The sequence below is a fragment of the Anabas testudineus genome, chromosome 12 (genome assembly GCF_900324465.2).
Source record: "Anabas testudineus chromosome 12, fAnaTes1.2, whole genome shotgun sequence".
Taxonomy (NCBI): Eukaryota; Metazoa; Chordata; class Actinopteri; order Anabantiformes; family Anabantidae; genus Anabas; species Anabas testudineus.
Window position 1 is genome coordinate 13,052,067 of NC_046621.1, and position 20,348 is coordinate 13,072,414.

A 20,348-nucleotide genomic window follows, 5' to 3' on the forward strand; every position below is an offset into this window, starting at 1 on the left:
GTGTTGATTGAGAAACAGACACACTGCAAGCGATGAGCAGAAAACTAAAAGATCATTGCTGTTTATTTGTTAAATTAGTGACTTTCTCTACAGGCCGGCCATATAGGAACCCCCACCTCAAATACTAGTCCACTAAACCGACCCGGGTCGTGTAGAATAAAGTTTTTTGTTCGCACGTCCAAGTTGAAATAACGGAAAAGAAATGCACATGCGCAGTAGCCGGCGCTGAGTCGGAGGCGCCATTGCTTCACAGAGAGTGTAGTTCGACTTCTTCTCCCCACGCATTGAAAGTCAGTTACACGGAGACGTTAAAAAGACTACAAACCCCAGCGACGGCCGCTGCTCCTTTTTCCTCGTCGAGCAGGGGGAGTAGCCACAGCTGGAAAGATAATAAGATGCGCATGAATATACAATCTGGAATAAAAGATATGAGAAAATAAATGGACGGCTCGGTTAGTCTAGCGCGCCTACATAGCTATGTCAAAGTAAAGTCGGTTTTTATTATATACAGGCTGCGACGCTACGCTTTGGTTTGGGACTTCCAAAAAGTGCAGGAGAATAAAACTTCAGGCTCCGCTTCCCTCACTTGATGGAGTTGCTAAGTTTCTTCAGTCCACTCACAATGGAAAGAAAAGCACCCATCGCCGACTCTGAAGGTAAAGTATCATAAGAGCAATATTGAATTTGACGTTTGGCTGTACACGGGGAGGGGGGGGGGGGGGGGGCAACGTCAACACATAGTTAAAGTGCAGCAAAGTGTCCCCTGGACGTGCAAATTCAATGCTTGTGTAAGTTGTTTTGCTGGCATTGTCGACCGGGGCTGTGTTCTGCCAGCAAGCTAATCGAAAGTGGGAGGGGTGCAGATGTTCAGACGCTTTGGTTCCAGATGTTCGTGCAGTTTCAAATGCTGTAAGTAGGAATAACACGCTTTAGCAACTTTGAACGCCACTTTAAAGGAGAGCATCGCCTCCAGCGCGGAGGCCTGACGTGGTGACACTTTAGTAAAGTTTAGCAAAAGTAAGAGTTGATGGCAACGTTCAAAAGAAAGGACACCGAAGCCCGGAGTTCGAGTCGTGCCCCCTCTCTTTAGCCCCTTCCATTAAAAAGAAACCCCCAACAAAACAAATTAAAAAACAAATAATAAATAATTAAAAAAAAAAAAAAAGCCAGCGTGAGTTAGCATAAAGCTAATCCTGAAGTAGCTCACACGCACAAGCGTGCACGGCAACAGCAAAACACACAGCGCGAAGGGGAGAAAGAAAACTTCCCGATCTGAGACACATGTCTAACGAAGGCAATGGAGATTTAGGATGTACACATTTAATACAAATGCTGGCTGATAGCCGCGTTACCGAGCAGTCTTAGTGTTTGTAACTGAGAGGACACAGTTGTTGAAGAAGTGTAGTAAGAATGAGATTCATTCATGCAGCTGAGCCGCTTTGACTCAGAACCTCTAATGTGCACCAGCCTTTTGCTTTCTCTACTGTACTCAGATATGTGAACATTTCTTTTTTTTTTATTCATTATAAAAAAAACACTGTGTGTATGTGCCCGTGTGTTTGTTTATGTGTACGTTTGTGGTGACAGGCTTCCTGTGGTCAGAGTGGATTACTGACTTCAGTAAAGAGAAGAAACACCACTCCAGGATATGAAGTTGGTTGCAGTGATTTCACAGCAGAAATCTGTGGATTGCTCAGAGACCTTTTCACCTGCCCGTCTAGTAAATGATTGCGTGGCGCATGAGCTGAGGTGGGTGGATAGATTATTACCCTCTTAATTTCTGAAAAACGGTGCCACATTCATAACGACATACAGTGGTGAATCACTGCGACTGATGAGGACCAGAGATTCGCTCTACAGCGAGTGTCCACAGAGATCCAGCTGTGCTTTTTTTTTTTTTACCCCTCACTGAATCCTCCACTATTCAGCATTTCACGTTGCCATCGGAAGAAACCCAATGTCTGCCTCCTCTCCCCCATCCTTACCACGAACCTACCTCCATTCTGTCTTGCTGTCCTCCCCATCGCCGAGCCCGCCCGGACCGCTCTACATGCGGCTGTCCAACGGCAGTCACAGTACCCACATCCCCACCAATTCCCGCAGTTCTTTCCATGGGGTGTCCTTCCTGCTGCAGATTGGACTGACCAGAGAGACAGTGAACCTAGAAGCTAGTGACCTGTCACTGTCTGCTGTCAAAGACCTGGTGTGCTCCATAGTGGACCAGAAGGTAAGCATCTTGTCTTATTCAAGCACCCTTAATTTGATTCTGTCTCTGCTTTAAGTTAAATAGGACATCCCCCATCAAACCTTCTTTTTCTAATATCCTCTGAAGTGAAAAGTTTTACACAAGCACATGCATAACCACTAAAATTAAGTTTTCCTTTTTTATAGCAATAATCCTCAAAACAATAGAGCACTGACATATGTTTTGCCTTCATCTACCATATTCATCTGTTTAAGTTTTGCTTCCAAAGCAGACATCTGGGCCTCGTGCCCCAAAATCAGTCAAAGACCACAGAAGCATGTACACAACAGCATTGATGCTCCTCCTGTTACAGGACACAGTCTAGTAGTGTCAGTTATTTACATTGTGGTGTTATGTTGCTGGACTTTCATGATGCGAGTGCACACATGCGAGCTCATAAGCACAAATATATACAGAACGACTCTGTGGTTTTGCCCACACTGTGTGATGTTGGCCTGTTTTATTTTCCATGGCATCTGTAATGTGTTGTAATGACACTGGAGCGTAGCCTTGGTATAAGAAGTCTCATATTTGGTTGTGTGAGAATATATTAAGTGCAAATCAGCGGCGCCGGCTTTAATTGGGTTGTTCATGTTCATTTTTTGCTCAAAGTGGTCACGAACAGATCATGCTCTGTGTTGTGCATGTGTTTAATGTGCAAAAAAAGAGAATGCAAGTAATTTTATTGTGTCTAATTTAAAGTGGCTCCATATAATAATATGCCCTGTAAAATAACAACACCGCAGATATTGTTATGTTATGTCTTTTATGTGAAGTGTTACTTTGTGAGAAAAATATGTCCATTGCTTTACTACAAATACCAAAACAGATCTCAATGTTTCAGCATTGGACATTAACTGGAGCAACAAAATAAATAAACTAACTAAATAAATTTGCATGGTGAAATAATAAATCTTGTGAACTGAGACAGAACGTTAATCACCACTCTTATTATATAGCTACTAAATATAAAGCATTTCTAAACATGAAGCGTTGGTGCTTGAACAAAGTTATTGTTTTCTTTGAACCCATGGATGTGTCCTGTACGTCATAGCTGTGTGGGATTAATGGTGTGCAAAGCCCATTGGAATAATGAAATGGCTCCACAATTTTTTTCAGCTTTTTAACCTTCAGTGAATAATGTTGATTACTCCATTTGTGTCTGTAATTATCATTTACTGGATAAAAAGCAACTGATTAAACAAACCACTTTCATCAGCCTCTAGCATCTGAACCTTTAGGTAGGTCAGAGCTACATTTATGATAATGGAAACAAAGAAAAACGAATGGAGGACAAGCACATGTTAAACAACATGTGGAAGATAGTGAAGAAGCTATCTGTGTTGAGCCCATGTCCTTAGTTCTATGTTGTTCCAAGTTGAAATTCCAGAGGAGCAGGGTAATGTTGTTGTTCTTTACGAGGTCTGCTGATTCCTACTAGCTAGTTATGAGCAGTTCTGGTCTGCAGAGCAGAAAATCTCATCACTGTGCATATTTACATGGATCCTGTAACATATTGTCATGTTTGTAAGACTCTCTAACAAGAAAATTGTGGGAATATGTTGCTTTAAACACAACTGTTAAAATAAATATGTGTAATATGTAATTGAGTTGTGATGAGTTAGTGCTGATAATCTATTAACATGTGATAAGGATAATCAAATGCTTTTTATTTATCACATTATATAGCATGCATCATTTAAGATGCCATAGTCCAGTCTACTACAACAATTTATACCAAGAAATCATCTTAATTATGGTCAACAGATTTGCTGTTACCTTTTACAAGACAGAAAAGTAAACATTTGAAGGTACTGTACATTATTTTCATGTTAATATACGGTACATCATCATCACCATGCAACATACAAGTTGTTCATCCGAATTATTGTGCTTCTATTAAACACTGCCAAATGCAGTGTACTGCTGCAACTATTTCATGAAATCCAGCCATATGGCTTTGATATCAATGGAAAATATGACTGTAGGCCTTCTGCACTCCCCAGTCCATCCCTGCCTCACTTCTTGCTCTAAAATATGCACGACAGTGGTGAGCCTTTTACAAAGTCCACTCATCCTGGCCAAGTTTTCCAGCTGTGGATCTCTGACCCTAGCTTATCCGTTGACAGTCGTCCGAGGATGTCTCCAGTCAGCAGAACCTCAGGTGTCTGTTATAGGCGAGACAGGAAAAAGCTTTAGTTTTCATCTGGTAATATCGGCATTGAGATAGAGTCTGGATGGAATTGTGTTCCCCCCGTCATGCTGCTGTTTCCTCCGCTGAGAGCTGGCCTGCTTCACTAAATGAGTCACCACTCAGCCATGCAACAAACATGAATACTTATCCCGACTTAAATCTGTCCATTCACTGTCGAGTTTTCTGCTGTGTCAGCTGTTGTGAACAGTCAGAGTGAGATTTAGTTGCTTCTAAACCATCATATTAATCAACTGTATATGTTGGTAGCCTTCAACTTTGTATTACAACCAGGTTAAGAACAAGAACCTAGATGCATGCCGTGCTTTCAGGCCTTCTTGATGTAGATGTAATCATTCCACTGGGTTCTACCTCTGTCCCAGGTTAACACAGGAGTTAACAGGAGTCCAAACATAGATAACACCATTGCAACGACATAAGCGTATATTGTGCGTTTTCAGGAAGCACAGTGCTTTAATTGTCTTATTTTTCACACTGTTACTGTGTTTACAACTTATGCCTTCGAATACACAGAGACACTGGACTACACACATATATGTTGGACAGAGGTTGCATCATGTCATGCCGTGTCTCATTACTGAATGGGACATTACAGCCATGCAATAGTTACATTTACGTTCATACAGGACAGCACTGGTAGTGAACTTTAGGTCTGCACTGTAATGGCTTACTGAAAACATAACACTGATGTGAGTCTTTGTTCAACTTCTTTAATGTTGCCTTTACTCTCAATAATCTTTACAGGCATCCACCCATGCTGACCAACCACAGTTCTTGCAGTGCCCACATAGAATCTCAGTTGCCGCTGTAGCAGTAATGTGTAGTTAGGCTTACATTTTTGAAGGGCAAATATAAGTTATGGTTTAGTGTACAGCATACAGTACGGCATTGCTGCTAAACTCAGAAGTATAAATCCATCTTAAGATTCATACTTGTCATGGCAACAGAATACAAAAATCTTTTTATGTGCATGTGCATCTGCAGCCTCTTTCTTTCAGTATCTTTCCAAAGCTTGTGACTGTAGCTTAAGGACAGAAAGCTGTTTTTCTGGGGAAAACTTTGCTGCACTGTTGTTGTTGTTGGTTATTTTGTTGTGCTCTTGTTGGTGTTCCTCTTTAGAGACAGTTAGTTCACTGACTTAGAAAAGTGTGAGATCTTTTTGGGTAAGATACCACGACAAACTTACACATGCCCAATTTTCAATGAGAGAGAAATCACTTTACAAACCATAGGTGCAAGTGTTTATGCTATAGCAAATGCTGTCTGTATGCGGCTGGAAAGCTGTTAAATCTCCAGATCTGCATGTGCACTGATTTACTATGAATAATGTGGCATGACCCATTCTTATTTTTCCTGAACCCTTTAGTTTTGAAGCAGTCTTATTGTTTGACAGGGAGTCATGCAGTCTGTTGTAATAGCTGTATATTGTATAGATTTTGTACGGCTCATTCCTCTTCCTGTTAGAGACTCAACCACATGACTTGGCTGGATTCCACAGAATACTCAATTTTCTTTCTCCACATTGCCTCCACTGATCTGAAGTTGGTTTTGATAGTAGTGGTTTGGACCACATTCTCCAACTTTAGTGGTTAAGGTCAACCTTAGTCTCTGGCAACCTGATCTTGATAGGCTCATTCTGAGAGTCTTAGAGGAGCTATTGTGGTTTCTGCTCCTGATTCTACTGAACACTTTAAAATATGACTGCTCAAGTGTCAGCACTTGGCACAAGTATATTGCTAAAAGCAAGGCTCTTGGAGGCCTGTGAGAAAGGATGAAGAGAGCCAGCCAGTGTGTGGTAGAGACCCTCCCACTTGGGTACCATCCAGCCCAGATCTAACCCACGATGGTCCATTGAGGGCGCCCCTAGTAGCTGTATGCAGCTCCAATTTGGGACAACCTTGTCTCACTAGTTGGGTCCTGACTCCTCTGTCTGGTTTTCGAGCTTGATGAATGGTGTGAGATAAACATCCATAGCTTCCAGTTGTTGAGAGCTTCCTGTTTGGTGTCGCCCAAGTCTTCTCGTGCAGTTAGCAAGGGAGCGGTGGCAGGACAAAAGTTCATGACTCCTTCAGAATGACTCCCAGTTAGCCAGCTGGCTAACTGGACAGGCAGCCAGTTATAGAAAGTTCCTCTTCACCAAGACATTTTTTGAGGATGATGTGATGTTGCTTGGGATGGGTGGGATTAGACTGCTAGGAAACTGAAATATTTGAAGCTAAACACTAAACACTTGCTTTGCTTTGCTTTACTGAACATCTGACATAGTTGATGAAAGCTGTAATGCCAGTTCCGTGATCAACATAGTTTGGTTCTTTGTCTTTATGGGGCTGGATTTCTATCCTTCAAAGCAAAGAAATAATTTTCAGTGAAAATGCTCTCTGGTGAATGTTGGTTGTACATATGTTTGATATAAATTCATAGTGTAGCTTGGAATCAGTTAAAGGTAGAGGCTTTCACACTCAAAAGCGATGATATAACGTAGCAGAAGGAAGGAAATTTGAAGTTTTTTTGGCTTAGGTAATGGAAAAAGCATTACACCTTTGCCTTTAAGTTAGTTTTATGAATGCTACTTTAGCACTTGTCCTTAGGATATTGCTGTATTTTCACTACAGTTGGAACTGCAGTGAACGGCAGCTGCCTTAGCCACAGGTTTCCCTACTGGTTTTGTCAGCGCTGAAACTCCCAGTCTCTGGTTGAGGGCTGTACAGCTGCCTCTGTAATTAGCGAGACAAAGGCCTTTTTGAGTCAGAAACAGGCTGCATTGGACAACATACAGTAAATGGCAAAGTATTATAAAAACAGAATGATTTGGATTGTGCTTAACCTTTAAATAATGTAACTTGCATGATGCAAGGTAACACTTGGCAGATGAAACAAGATCGTTCAACATTCCTTCCTAAGATTAATTAGATTGAATTGCTACAGTGGACGGATGGATTTCTTTGGTTTTGTGTGCTTTCGTGATGCTGCTGTATCTGTGCAAGAGAATTTTATTAAAAAAAAAATGAGAACACAATATTGGAAGAAAGAAGGTTACAGATGGAAAATGGAGTGACTGCAGTTCACATCGACCAAAACTAACTGAAACACACTCAAGATAAATCACCATCATCTCCCTCCCCTACTCTCGTCGACAGTATAAACCCACATCTGCATGTTCATATGGAGCTGGCAGCCATATTTCACCCCAGCGGATGTCCCAACAGCGCAGGGCTTTATGTGTGATATACATGTGGCCAGACGTTTCCTGGAAAGCACATTCAGCTCCTTCTCAAGAAAAAACAGGTCACCCTCAAGTCAAAATATTCACTGTTGGTATTGGTTCCTGGTTCAGTTATGGCCTTAGCTTATTTCCAAGTTAGATGGGTTTCAGTGTTCAATTGTAGGCATGTGGATGTAGTTCAAAGCCATCAACTTGCCTAAATTAATATCACAATTGAGACTGCAGAAAAAAACAACTCTTCCATGTACAACTCAAAAGCCTGCTCATACAAGGAATCTATCAATTTCCCTAGTCTTGGAGTAATTTGTGGAAAAGGGAGGGAGAGAAAAAAAAGGGAAAAATATCTCTGAAGTTAAGTGAGCTAAGTAATTTTTAACATCTGCCGTGCACATTTCTGCCGCCTCATTCTACTTTAAATGTAAAGTGGCAAGGCAGAACACGGGGCCCTGCCACAACAGTCAGAGAATGATGGAGTGAAGAAGAGGGGTCCTCTCCAAAGACATGAGGCAGGGGAGGCTAGGACAGACTGGTTTACAGGCCTTGGAGAAGGTTGTGACCACCGTTTGACTGATGTCTGATGCCAAAACCATCAGTACAAGGCTGCTCCTGGGCTTCTGTGTTGAACAAATGTCCTTCACCATACGTGACTTTAGCCATCCGCAGGTGATAATCTCCTATCACTCCAATCTCTGCTAATGCTGGCTGAATGGTCTTTGATCATGATTATATTGATGTGATGAGCTGCAGCAATTTAGAAATGTAACTCTTGGGGATCTTGGTGACTTTGTCCTTGCGAAGCCAACAGTTTGTGGGGAATACTGCTTGACAGACTACTATTTCCATTCATAACTTCAGAATTGTAGCATAACACGGTTCACTGAAAGAGGATATCTTATTTCCTTTATTAATTTACTCATTAACAGCTTGAGTTGTCCTCTTTGACAGAAGTTCCACCTTGACTGCGTTTGCTGACAACCTCAGCACAATTAGGCGACTTCAAGCATGACAAATGCTGAATGAAGGGGGGTTGAACTTGGCACAATGACAAAATCACTGGTCTCTCCAGGATATTAACACTTGCTTATTTGACTGAGTTAATTGTTAATATTGCTTTTCTGACCTGAGGAAACCTTTAGCTCAAAAGCCTAGCACCAACAGATGTTATAATCATGGTCTTAGAAGATCTGTGAAAGTGCCAAGAATGTTCCCAGTGTCCAGCAATGAAGACCACATAGTCTTGTAGCTGCACAGAACAGTGTGGCATTATTGATCTCTGCAGTATGAGCAGGTTGCAGAATGTCTTAATCTGTGTTGTTTTCTTAGCACTGTTTGCCTTTCCTGTCTTTCAGTGTAGAGAGTGATCTGTCAAACTGATAGGAACGTGGCAGGGGAAGTGCAGTTAGCTGTTTGTACAACATGAATACTACAAGAACCCTGCTGTGTTATGAAGAGGAAAGGTTGAGAAATGCTTGAGTGTCACACATTTGCTAAGCAACATTTAACGTAATTAAAAGCACCACAGGCTACATGTAAATGTAAATGTACTAAAATTCAAATTTTAGATGGGTATATTTGAGTGTTTTAAAGTAAAGTCAAACCGTCAGCCACTCGGCATGACTCTTTCTGTCACCGTCTCTCTTTCTTCAACACTACTCGATGTCCAGTTAGTTCCCCTCAGTTAGAGCCGCTCCCTGTTTCCACATTCTCTCTGCTCCTGCTCTGCAATCTGCTGTGGTCGGCAGCGCAGCACAGCCTGTTCAGTCTATGTGCCTGTGTTCAAATGGCTTCTCTTTTCTCTGCACTTGCTATTTTTCATGTCTGTGTGTTTAAATGTTCAGAGAAATTGCCTCTTGGTGTCTCTGTTTTGAAGAAGGTGACAGCTTGGATTATGGAATTTGGCTGCGCTCAATGTTTATGTCTTTAACAAACCTAAGGTAAGATTTGTAGGCCTCTGAAACAGCTAATTCAACAAAAGAATGCCTGTTAAAGAAAGTCCTCATTATTAACCACAGAAAACGAAAAAACTCAACAGCTAGTCCATGCCTCCACTCTGCTGCACAGAACCAGCAGTAATTATTAATATTTCTGTTGAGCAACAGCAGCATGTTTCTACATCCTGCTATTACCATGCACCTTCTGACCTCCTACTCTACCAGAACAAGAGAAAACACTGTCTCCATCAATCTCACATAAATTCCCCCCAGGCTCACCTGTTTATTTGCCCTGTGTGCTGGTGAATCTGGCTGCTACTCCAGCCCCCACCCCAAAGCGGGGGGGGACATTGAGTATATCTCTGAGGTGGAGGTGCTGGCGGAGGATTGTAGTGGGGCTATAACTCATCAGCAGTGTGCGGGGGCCTGGCCAAGCATGCCTTAGATCATGCTGCTCTTTTTCTGAGAGGCCTTACACCCTGTGACTCAGCCTTCCTCTTCTCTGCCTGGTCTCTAAACACTGTTAATACGTACAATACATACAGTCATGCACACGCACATTTATGCAAGCAAACCAACAGTACTTATGAGCAGGGCATCATCATAAAACAGAAATGTGACAATTTCTATAATTTATGTAAAAAACTGTGTTCCTAGGCTGAAAGCCACCTGGCACTCATTGGGGATACGGTGGCCAGTAACCAAACAATGACCTCACCATCATTATCTCTGATCCACCTCAGTGCACTTGCACTTGAGTCAAAATGACCACAGAAGAGTATTGTTTCTCTGGATCCAAATAATCACAAAAAAATAGGGATTTTCTTTGGAGAGCTTCAGAGCAATATTTTGTAAAACCAGGAAGAGAGTTGGCTGGAAACCATGAGCTATTGTGGTTGATGTAAATTGGGTAAGCTGTACAGCTTTGTTAGAGTCTCCTGACGATTGAAAGAGGTCTAGGATGACAGGTGTAGAGTCTCTTACTATATGCTGTGGTCTGGAAAAGGCCCTAGACTGAAGTTCAGTGGTTAGAGTTGCAATTCCACCTTGTCTGCACCAGAAATGTAGACGTTCACATTGGCTTTAATCACACCCATACAGTATACACAACTCTTAGCCTCCAGTACAAATGAATAAATTGAAGACTAAATTCTTGGAACTTTGTCAGGCCCCTGTTTTTCTCATCTTTTAAGTCAGCTATGCCTCAGTCAGGCTCTAGTGTTCACACTTGAAACATGCAGGAAAGCAAAAGACAAGGGGTGAGAACTGGTCCAGCTCTCTGAGATGTTGGTCAAACAATAATTTGCTTTGTCATTCTGTCAACACTTGGCTAAAGCAGCAGAATGGGCATGTTAGCTGCATGAAGAGGGGAGAGCCATAGCTAAGTGGAAGTGGAGATTTGCAGTGCGTGCGTTGTGTGTTGTGTTGTGTTGTTTTGAAAGTGCATTGCCACAGTGTCATGCACACTGAGATTAACTATAGCAACATTTATTTTAAGTAAAGCTTTATTTCCTCTTTGTCTTAAGCGTGAGCTTCGTACACATTGGATTCATTGCTTTGAAGAACATATCACTGTGTTCCATGATGATACAGCCTCATACAGTAAACCCATGAATGAACCATGAGCCATATTATGCCACATGGAAGGAAACAAGTTAGTCAGACTGTAAAGTGAGAAAGTCACAGCTTCTCTTGCTGCTCTCCCACCACATGAGTTTCCTTTCCACTGCATGCTCTTCCTTTTTTTGGTTTTTGCTGTAGAAAAGAAGCTAACTTAACTTTAGGGCAAGCACATTATGAATGTGTTGAGGAGTGATGGGGCGCATCGGCTTAATGCTACATGTGTACAAAAATGCTTGCTTGAATAGGAACCATATGAGTGTAGTACATACTCTTACTCTCTTACTCTTTCTGCCTCCAGCTGTCACATGTTTGTCTTGGACTGTTCCTGAAGCACCACCAAGGGTGATCTACTGACCACGAACTATGGTCAGTAGATCTGCAGTACAATGTAATACCCTCCAAGTGGTCTAAAATGTTTTACAAAATAAATAGAATGGTGGCTGCTTTAGTAGCTGCTGTCATCTTGCATCTCACGGCTTTTTTGATATGAAGTGATGCTGCAACAGATTAAATCTGATTAACCTTTCCATTTATGTTTTCATTCTAAATAGAGCTAGAACTTTACATCTGCTGCACCTATTTATTCATATGTATATGTGAATTTTGAGAAATAAGCAACAATTAATTAAAGCACATAGATGGCAAATATTTTCTTTAGGTAATTGACAAATAGTGTTTTCATGATGCAGTTTGTCTTGAAAGAACTTCTAAAGGTTATTTCCCTATTATAAAATATCCCATGTATTATGGTCATGTCCTTGTGGTAACTACATTATAATATCTGAAAAAAAAAGAAATGTGGTGGCCATTGTGTTGTGAGAGCTTTTAAAATTTTAAATCTTAATATCAAAGTGATTAGCACTGTCACGTCACAGCTACATCCACTGGTTGGCTGAATGCCCTTCTGTGTAGCGTTTGCATATTCTCCCTATGCTTGCGTGCGTTTCGTCCAGGTATTTTGGATTCTTCCCACAGTCAAAAGACATGCAGTTGGGTACCTCCAGTAGGGGTCCTTAGGCAAGACTTCATAGGCTTACCCTGCCTGCCTTTGTAACTTGTACCTCACTTGTATGTCAATTTAAAAGTAAATTGTCCATAGGCATGAATGTGAGTGTGAATAGTTGTCTGTCACTCTATGTGATAGACTGGCGACCTGTTAATAATAATGGATGGATGCAAAGGAAATCTCTTTATCAGTAATAATTAGTATTGGTTGGCTCTGTTAAAGGAATGGTTTAGGATTTTGGAAAATATTGTACTCCTGCCTCCTGCCAGTTATTGCTTTTGATAGCAAACCAGCTGGCTGCTGTCTTTAACCTCAGCTGAACTGACGGACATAAGAGTGATATCAATATGCTCATATAACTTTGCAAGAAAACAAGTGCATTTTCCAAAATGTCAAACTTTTTTTATTTGGAAACAGGTTACTTAGCTTCTTATTTCCTTCCTTGTAGCCTTTATGTCTTTTATATTCCAATATATTTCTCATATTGGAATGCATTGTTTTAATCAAAATGCCACAGTTATTTAATGCTTTAGATGTGCAATTAAAGCTTTAACTTCAATTAATCACTTGTGATGACTAAATCCCACAATGGGTACAAAACAACCTTCATAATACATCATCTGCATGCCACAGTGGGTTAAGCAGTAATATGTTAATTATTCTTGTGCGGTGAACTTGTAATTTCCACTGTTGTAGTTATGATAACACTTCAAGACCACATGGAAGACTTTCTTATCATGACCAAGACCATTTAAATAATCTAAATGAACTGGTTAGTTTTGAAATTGCTGAATTTCAACAGTGCAGTGAGGACATACAAACAAGACAGTGGAAAGAGTGTGTCCAGTTTGCAGTTTCTTTTTGATGCTTTACTCCTACTGGCAGATGAAATATCTGGCTGCTGTTGATACCCTCATCTAGTAATTGTATAATTCGCTGCACATGTTTCTTGTACCATGCTAAGTGGAAAACCTTTTCTTGGTACTACATTAATAATATGTAATGAAAGCAAATACAATTCCACTGTTGACTTTAATAAATTAACACAGTTTTCCACGCAGTGTTTGATGTGACTTGAACAAAGCAATTACACAGCTTTCCCTCTAAGGTTTGCGTGAGCACATAATTGGATTTTCCACTGTATTTGTTTGACAAGTTATTGAAGTATATTTTCTTCTGTTGTGGCCATTAAAATGTACCTCAAAGTCAAACAATGGTTTCACCACCGTTATGTCACAAAGCTGTTTTCCTATTTGTGAAACCCTCACGCCGGCTCAGTGGAACTTATGGTTTCATGACTTACTGTGGATCATGTTGATGAAGCACATGTTGTCTGTTAAAGCTGTACATCTAGTATATCATAAAATGCTTGAAGTTATTTAGAATATGACTGGGTCTTGGAGGTTTGTGAAACTTTTCTTTACTTCAGCAAAAATGACTAAAAACATAATGACATTTTTACCTAAGTCCACAAACTAGATAGAAGGAATCCAATCAAAAAAAATTAGACATAAATAAACTTATTGTAATTTTGTTTTGGAAAATTATTATCCAAAATCATCTAAAAAGTATGTGAATCTCTATGATTATCAACTCTTTTAAAGCGGAAATTAGGCTCAAGTATTTAAATCAATAATATGACATATAAGGTTTAATGCTAGGAGGCCCTGCCTTATTATACAAAAAAAAAAAAAGGATTATATTAGATTAGATTCAACTTTATTGTCAGTATTCATGAGTTCACCATAAGGAGCACACTGAACAACAATGGTGCTCAAAGCAAAAAGTTGCAAAATGGAGGTCTAAACTCTGCAAAAACTACACGTACACATTTCAAGGCCAAGTGGAAAAGCTAGAAAGCTAATGGAACAGAATAGAATAAAAAATATCTGTTGATCTATTCATAAACTGATAGATCATACCTCAACACAATGACCCTGACCTAAGTCTGTAAAAGTGTCTGAAGCCAGCAGTAGAAGCTGTTCTGCAAAGAGAAATGGGCTAAAATCCAAGCTGACGTGCAGGGCTGATAAACAGTTACTGGAAATGTTTAGTTTAGTTGAAATTATTGCTGCAAAAGACATTCATATCTTTTACCAACGGCAGTGGTTCATATACTTTTATGATGAAATGAAAACATTTAAGATTGGATAATTTTCCACCCATATAACATATAACAAAATCAATCTTGTGCAGTCTGGTGAATGGTCTTGGAGGGAGTTGTGTCTTAGCACTGGAAAGTAATTACAGGGTTATCAGTCAGTGAATGTATCTTTGTGGAGAATAAAAGCACCTTGTCTCATACGGATCTGATCTTGTGACAGCCTTTATTTTGCCACCTCCAGCTAAATGAAGAAAGGTCCTTTATCTGCTGACTCTGCTGAAATATTTCACAAGAATCCAGAACCTTGATTAAAAAAATGATTGGTTGTCCTTTACATGGAGGTTAGATAATCCATTACTAATGCATGTCTGTAGTATAGTGAAATTTTCCTTTTGCTTATTCACACCAGGGAGCTGGCCAACATAAAGTTGAGCTTTGAGTTAAGTGTCTGCTCAAGGGCATGTCAGAAGTAATCGTGCAATAAGAGTGTTTCTTGTTCATATGTAGAAAGAAGCAATTTTAGTCACTCAGTAATCTCAAACAGCCATAGAGAATGAAAGGGCCTCCAATTGATTGGCTCCAAAAAAACAATACAGAAAACATTTGCTTAGTTTTCCTAATGTTCACACATTTAACACTGTTAAAATGAAATGTTGCGCATGGAATAGCAAGAATTAAGAATGGCCAGCAAAACAAGATTATGAAAAACAAATCACATGACCATCACTAATTTGAAAAGCTCTCTCTTTCCTTGCTCTCATTACAAAAGTGGCATTTTCAAATGCATCCACTCAGAAGCGTGTTTTTGAAAAGATCCATTGTTGGTGTTATAAAGCATCGTGTTAGTGCTGACTGAGAAACGAAGTAGATGAAAAAGATGCATTTCAAAACGCATTAGTGGAAAGCTGAAGTGACTAATCATTTAGTCAAAACACACAAGAGAAATGATCAGCAACAAGTTTGCTGTACATGTAAGCTACACGTGTGGAGCACTTTCTGTACAGCTTTTTGCTCATGCAGAGCTGTGGAGCTGGACGTTTTACTGTAGCTGTCTGATCAGTTGCCAGAGTAATAAAGGTGTGAGACAGCCTGAGGTCAAGCAGCATACTTTTCCTTACTGTAATCACATGGCCGTGTGTCAGAGCCTTTGCACTGCTCTCAGCACTGCTTCCCTTCTGCCACACATCACACATGCACAGAAACTCATTTGTCTAACCATGTAATGGTGTGCACGCTACTCTGTTTCAACAAGGGCTCTTATTGTCCTCATTGACTGAGAGTCTTCACACTTTGCTGTGCGTTTTAACCATAGAACAATCAACACAAGCCACAACATATTTTCCTGCAGTTTGAATGTTTGTGTTCGATGTGCATGGGTGAGTTGTAAGTCATTTGTGTTATTAAGTTTGGAATTATTAGCTACTATTAATTTCTATACAGCACAGCACTATACAGAAGAAGGCATCATTGTTTTTCTGTGCCAAAATGGCAGCAGATAATTTTTTATGGCCCTCTTTAGATACTGTTTTTGGCTTCAGATCTGTCCTGCTCCTTGACCCCCCCCCCACCAAATCCCCCTGCTTTCCCTCTTTCTGCTGCCTCTCACTCTCTTTCCTTATAACGGGATTTAGCATATCAATGACGGATTAGTTCGTTTAACAAAAGCTGACTACTGCAAAGCCCCTTTCCACTCGTCTTTCCAGCATGACTTGTGGACCTCACACACAGCTCCTCTGCACCGGGGTCTTTGGTGTGTGTGTGGTCGTGGCTGCTCGGCTGAATGGATTTGTGTTTGAAGATGACAAAAGATATGCTTAGTCACTATAGGCTTTCAAGATCTATGCAGTAGCTTGTGTTAGTGATTGTGTGTGAGAGTGCACAAGTGTACAGAAACACGGTGGCGGTTTGTTTTTACATGATGGGCAGAGAAAACATGCATGAATACAGCAATTTTTGCAGGCCTACACAGGTTAGCCATCATTTATCACTCAATCTGTGTGATCTGAACAACATAATGTCATAATGTGCCCTAAACCTGCCAATCTATTGTTCTTGTACCTCTGGCTTCCTCCTGCCTTAATGAAACTTGGAAAAAAGTAGTGTCCTCTGCCCTTGCAGTGTTTATGTACAGATGCTCCTGCTTTTGAATGGGACCTGTTCTATGCAGTGGAAAGTGTTGCTCCAGGTGCCAAGAGGTGACTCCAGCTGGCCAGATTTGGGCTCTGACCACAATTTCTATGCGTGTGTTTGAGAGCAGGCATGACATGCGAGTGGAGGAAAACCCCACTGTGACACTGCAGCTGGCTCAGGAAGGATGTACCCCCTCGCATGTGGTGGTGATGGTTTGGGCCACATAGCATTAATCACCTCAGAGAATGACAGGGTTTAGGATGTAGGTATCTCAGAAGAAGGGGGTGAGTTGGAAATGTTCCACTATACAGGCACGTGCCTTGTGTTACACTCAGAGCTTAGCAAAAAGTTCTCCTCACAAATTGTTTCCGTATGACTACTAGCTTTTCATGGTTTTGTTGCTAGCTGAAATAATATAACATTACCACACAGATGCCGGTAGGTTCATATGGACATTATAATTAGATAAGGATGGGTGGGAGTGTTTCGTAGGTCATTTTTTCTGAAAATACCTTAATATGGCAAAGAACCTTTACACCCACAAACACACAACAGGCTGAGAGTATTTTTAAAAACTTAACCACCTGTTTCCACCAGTATTATCAGGTCCTCAGCATTATTCATGCAAGTGACTCTGTGTCACTCTAAGTAAATGTCACGCCACTGTTTCATACATTTTACAGAAGCATTTTACTTTTATACATTCCTCCTTGTGATGTCAATGACAAAGTTGTCATTTGTCCTACCTGTGTCATTAAAGTGCAATAAGGATTCCAATGAACTTTATCCTCTACTTACTCTAGGAAATTAATCTAGAAGTGAGGTACACCCTGGACAAGTCACCGGTCTATCACACACATTACTTTTGATTGAGGTAGAAACCTGAAGTACCTAGTATAGCTGCAAAAATAATAATAAGACAGAATCCAAACTCCTTTTAGAAAGCCGACAGTGGATTTGAATCCAGGACCTTTTTGCAATAAGGGAAATTTTTGAAGAAGTAGTATGAAATATTGTAATAAAAAAACATGAGATATAGAATTTCTGCTCTTGATGATGATGAGGAAAAATGTAGTAATTCGGTTCTCATTTACTTCAAGTTGAATTTCCATAATTAGTTGTGGTCATTTAATCTAAATTACATTATATTATTATTTCCAGTTACCTCATTGTAATAAAGCTCATAGTAGTAATAGTAGGTTTTGAGATATCTGCCACTGAGTTCTCCAGAACCATTCCAGCATATTGAATATATATTACACTTGATTCAGCACTCTCTACCTTTCCAGGAACAATATCCTTGTTGCTGATTTACATATACACAATGGAATATCAATTCATTAAATCATTCATATTCATGAAGTGAAACTATAGACAGTCCGTAATGCCATAATGCCTGGTGGGTCCATAGAAAGAAAAAACAATAGCTGTACAAAAAGGGATGTTTTGTTTTATGATGTTACACTTTACTGATCCCTGCTGGTGTTTCTGTTCCACAGGGACATCAGAGTGCAGGTCGGGAGTTGGTGAAGTGCTTCTCTGTCCAACTCTTCTGTCCTCTGTAGTTAACAGTTTCTGTGCAGGAATACATTTTTGCCTTCTGATGGTTCATCCTTCTGGCTTTGTTGACATGATTCATCTGATACACCCATGTTTTCCCGAGCCATCAATCTGTCTCACTGTCTCTGTATCTGTGTTTCTTGGCAGTTAAAAGTCTCCAGGTGCTGTATGTGTCCCGTGCCCAGACACTGTGCCAACCCTGGTGCTCCTGGGGCATAGTGGCATTGTTCTGTGTGGCCCATTGTGTGTGACCCTGGTTGAGGGGGAAGCAGCTGGGTGATCTCCCAGTACCAGCCTGCTTGGCATCAAGACAATGCTATGTAATTTAAAACCGATTGGTTTAAATTACAGTGCCTTAGTTCCCTGTTTGATACAAACCATGGAGCACTACTCATCTACAATCGTTTAGCTTTTTCTGCACTGTCAGATTTGCAGAAGTGATGTTGCACGAGTGCTCTACTATTCAAAACTGGATTGTCTTTGTGCAGTTATGTTTCGTGCATGTGTAGATACAGTAGATATTTGCATATATTATGTGTATCTGTGTACATGCTGTCATTATTTTATTGTAGCTCTTTCTTTTCATGAAGAATATTACTCTCCAAGAGGCTACAAGCTGCCCTGACTACAGGAAGTGACTCAGTATTGACTGCCGCTGCACTTCCTGTGCGCTGATTCTCCTCTCCTCCTCTCAGGATGTTTACCTCCTCCTCCTCCACATCTCCCTCTCCCACCCTCCACTCTATCCTCTTCCTCAACCACATGACTTCACGTCGGTACACTCAGCTGCACTTTGTGACCTGGCTTGAATGCATTTGGTTTTATCCAGCAATCACCAGTGATGCCGACTGCTGCACTGGGGGTCTTGGCCATGCTGGAGGATTTTTCTTTGTGTACTGTGCACTAATACACACTCCTAATACATCTTACTTAAGTACAGTAATTTCTGTAGTAGTTTGTCATGATTAGAGAGTTTGTTGATAAAATAGGCACAAAGCAAAGCTCCTTTGTTGATGACAATAAATGTGGACCACTAATTTTGATTGCAGGAAGGAAAACTAATAAAGTCCTTTTTGTGATTTTTCCTCATACTTTACATACCTCTCTACCTAGAGAGGTAACCCGTCTTCCTAAGCCACTAAGGTTAAAATACTCCTCATAATGATTGTGATGTAAGCCACTGGAAATTACGTCATATGAACACGTGTGCTTGAGTGCATTTACTGGAGAATTGCTATAGAATAGCTAGTGAGTCAGACAAATTCAGGTTGATCTGTATCTCATATTCTTTGTTTTACTGATATTTTACTTACACACTACCTCTGTCCTTTTTTTACAGACTAAATGTATTTTACTTGGATCTTGACTGAACTTGTATCTCCACCTCTATCCAGTTTCCAGAGTGTGGCTTCTTTGGCATGTATGACAAGATCCTACTGTTCCGCCACAACCTAAATGACGAGAACATCCTGCAGAGGCTGACCTCGGCAGAAGAAATCCATGAAGGGGACCTCATTGAGGTGGTGCTCTCTGGTATGTAAGCTGCAGTGTAATTATTAAATTGTTGCACAGTGTCTTACTTGGAAGGTGTTCATTTTTTGCACATTTTTCTCCAGCATCTCAGATGAGTTAAAACATGAACAAAGCACTACTAAAATGAATTGCTATACTAATATCTTTGTGAAGGAAAAAAAATGGACTTTTGACTCAATAGACGTTCATAAACCGTTGCTCTTGGCAAACCCAAAGGAACAGAATGAACACGGTTTCAGTCACAGAGTTTATACATCATAATGTAGTATGAGTATCTTTGGTGTTTTCCAAATAGCAGATATTGGGGCACATTTGATAAATGTTGAATGTAGTATATTTAACCCATTTCTTTAAAGGAGGGGAAAAGGCATAGTACAAAAATGAATAATTGCTGCTGCCAGCTGAAATACCATCAAATACCATATGCATATTGTAATACAGTGAGTTTGCTGGCACAGTTTTGTTACTGTCTTTCCTAGTCCAAAACAAACAGACTTAAGGTCATGCTTCGTTAGGCTTCCAAAACAGGGGAAAAATGAACATACAATTCCACGAAGCAGTATAAACCAGGTGTCTTCAAGTCCAAACCATGGTCTAAAACTAATATGCTCGAGGAAGCTTTACTTGTTACATTTTTGTTCCAGGTTATAGTTGACACACCTTGTAAACACAGCCTGTTATGTCTTGCTCATGCTCAAATATGACTAGGCAGTAATGTAACCAAAACTCTTGTGCATTTCTACATTGTCAAGTGAATCACTATGAGCCAAGTCAACTACTG

The 20,348-nt window shown here is 40.4% G+C and overlaps 1 protein-coding gene across 2 annotated transcripts in view; it reads left to right on the forward strand.

Annotated features, from left to right (window-relative positions):
- Window positions 1-352: 352 nt before the first annotated feature.
- Window positions 353-20,348, forward strand: part of prkd3 (protein kinase D3) — a 35,291-nt gene continuing 15,295 nt past the window's right edge. For both annotated transcript variants that reach the window (XM_026354992.1, XM_026354994.1), the window contains exons 1-3: window positions 353-656; window positions 1,588-2,227; window positions 19,429-19,567. In XM_026354992.1, coding sequence (XP_026210777.1) covers window positions 1,958-2,227; window positions 19,429-19,567 — 409 coding nt within the window. In that variant the 5' untranslated portion in view covers window positions 353-656; window positions 1,588-1,957. The remainder of the gene's footprint in view (window positions 657-1,587; window positions 2,228-19,428; window positions 19,568-20,348) is intronic.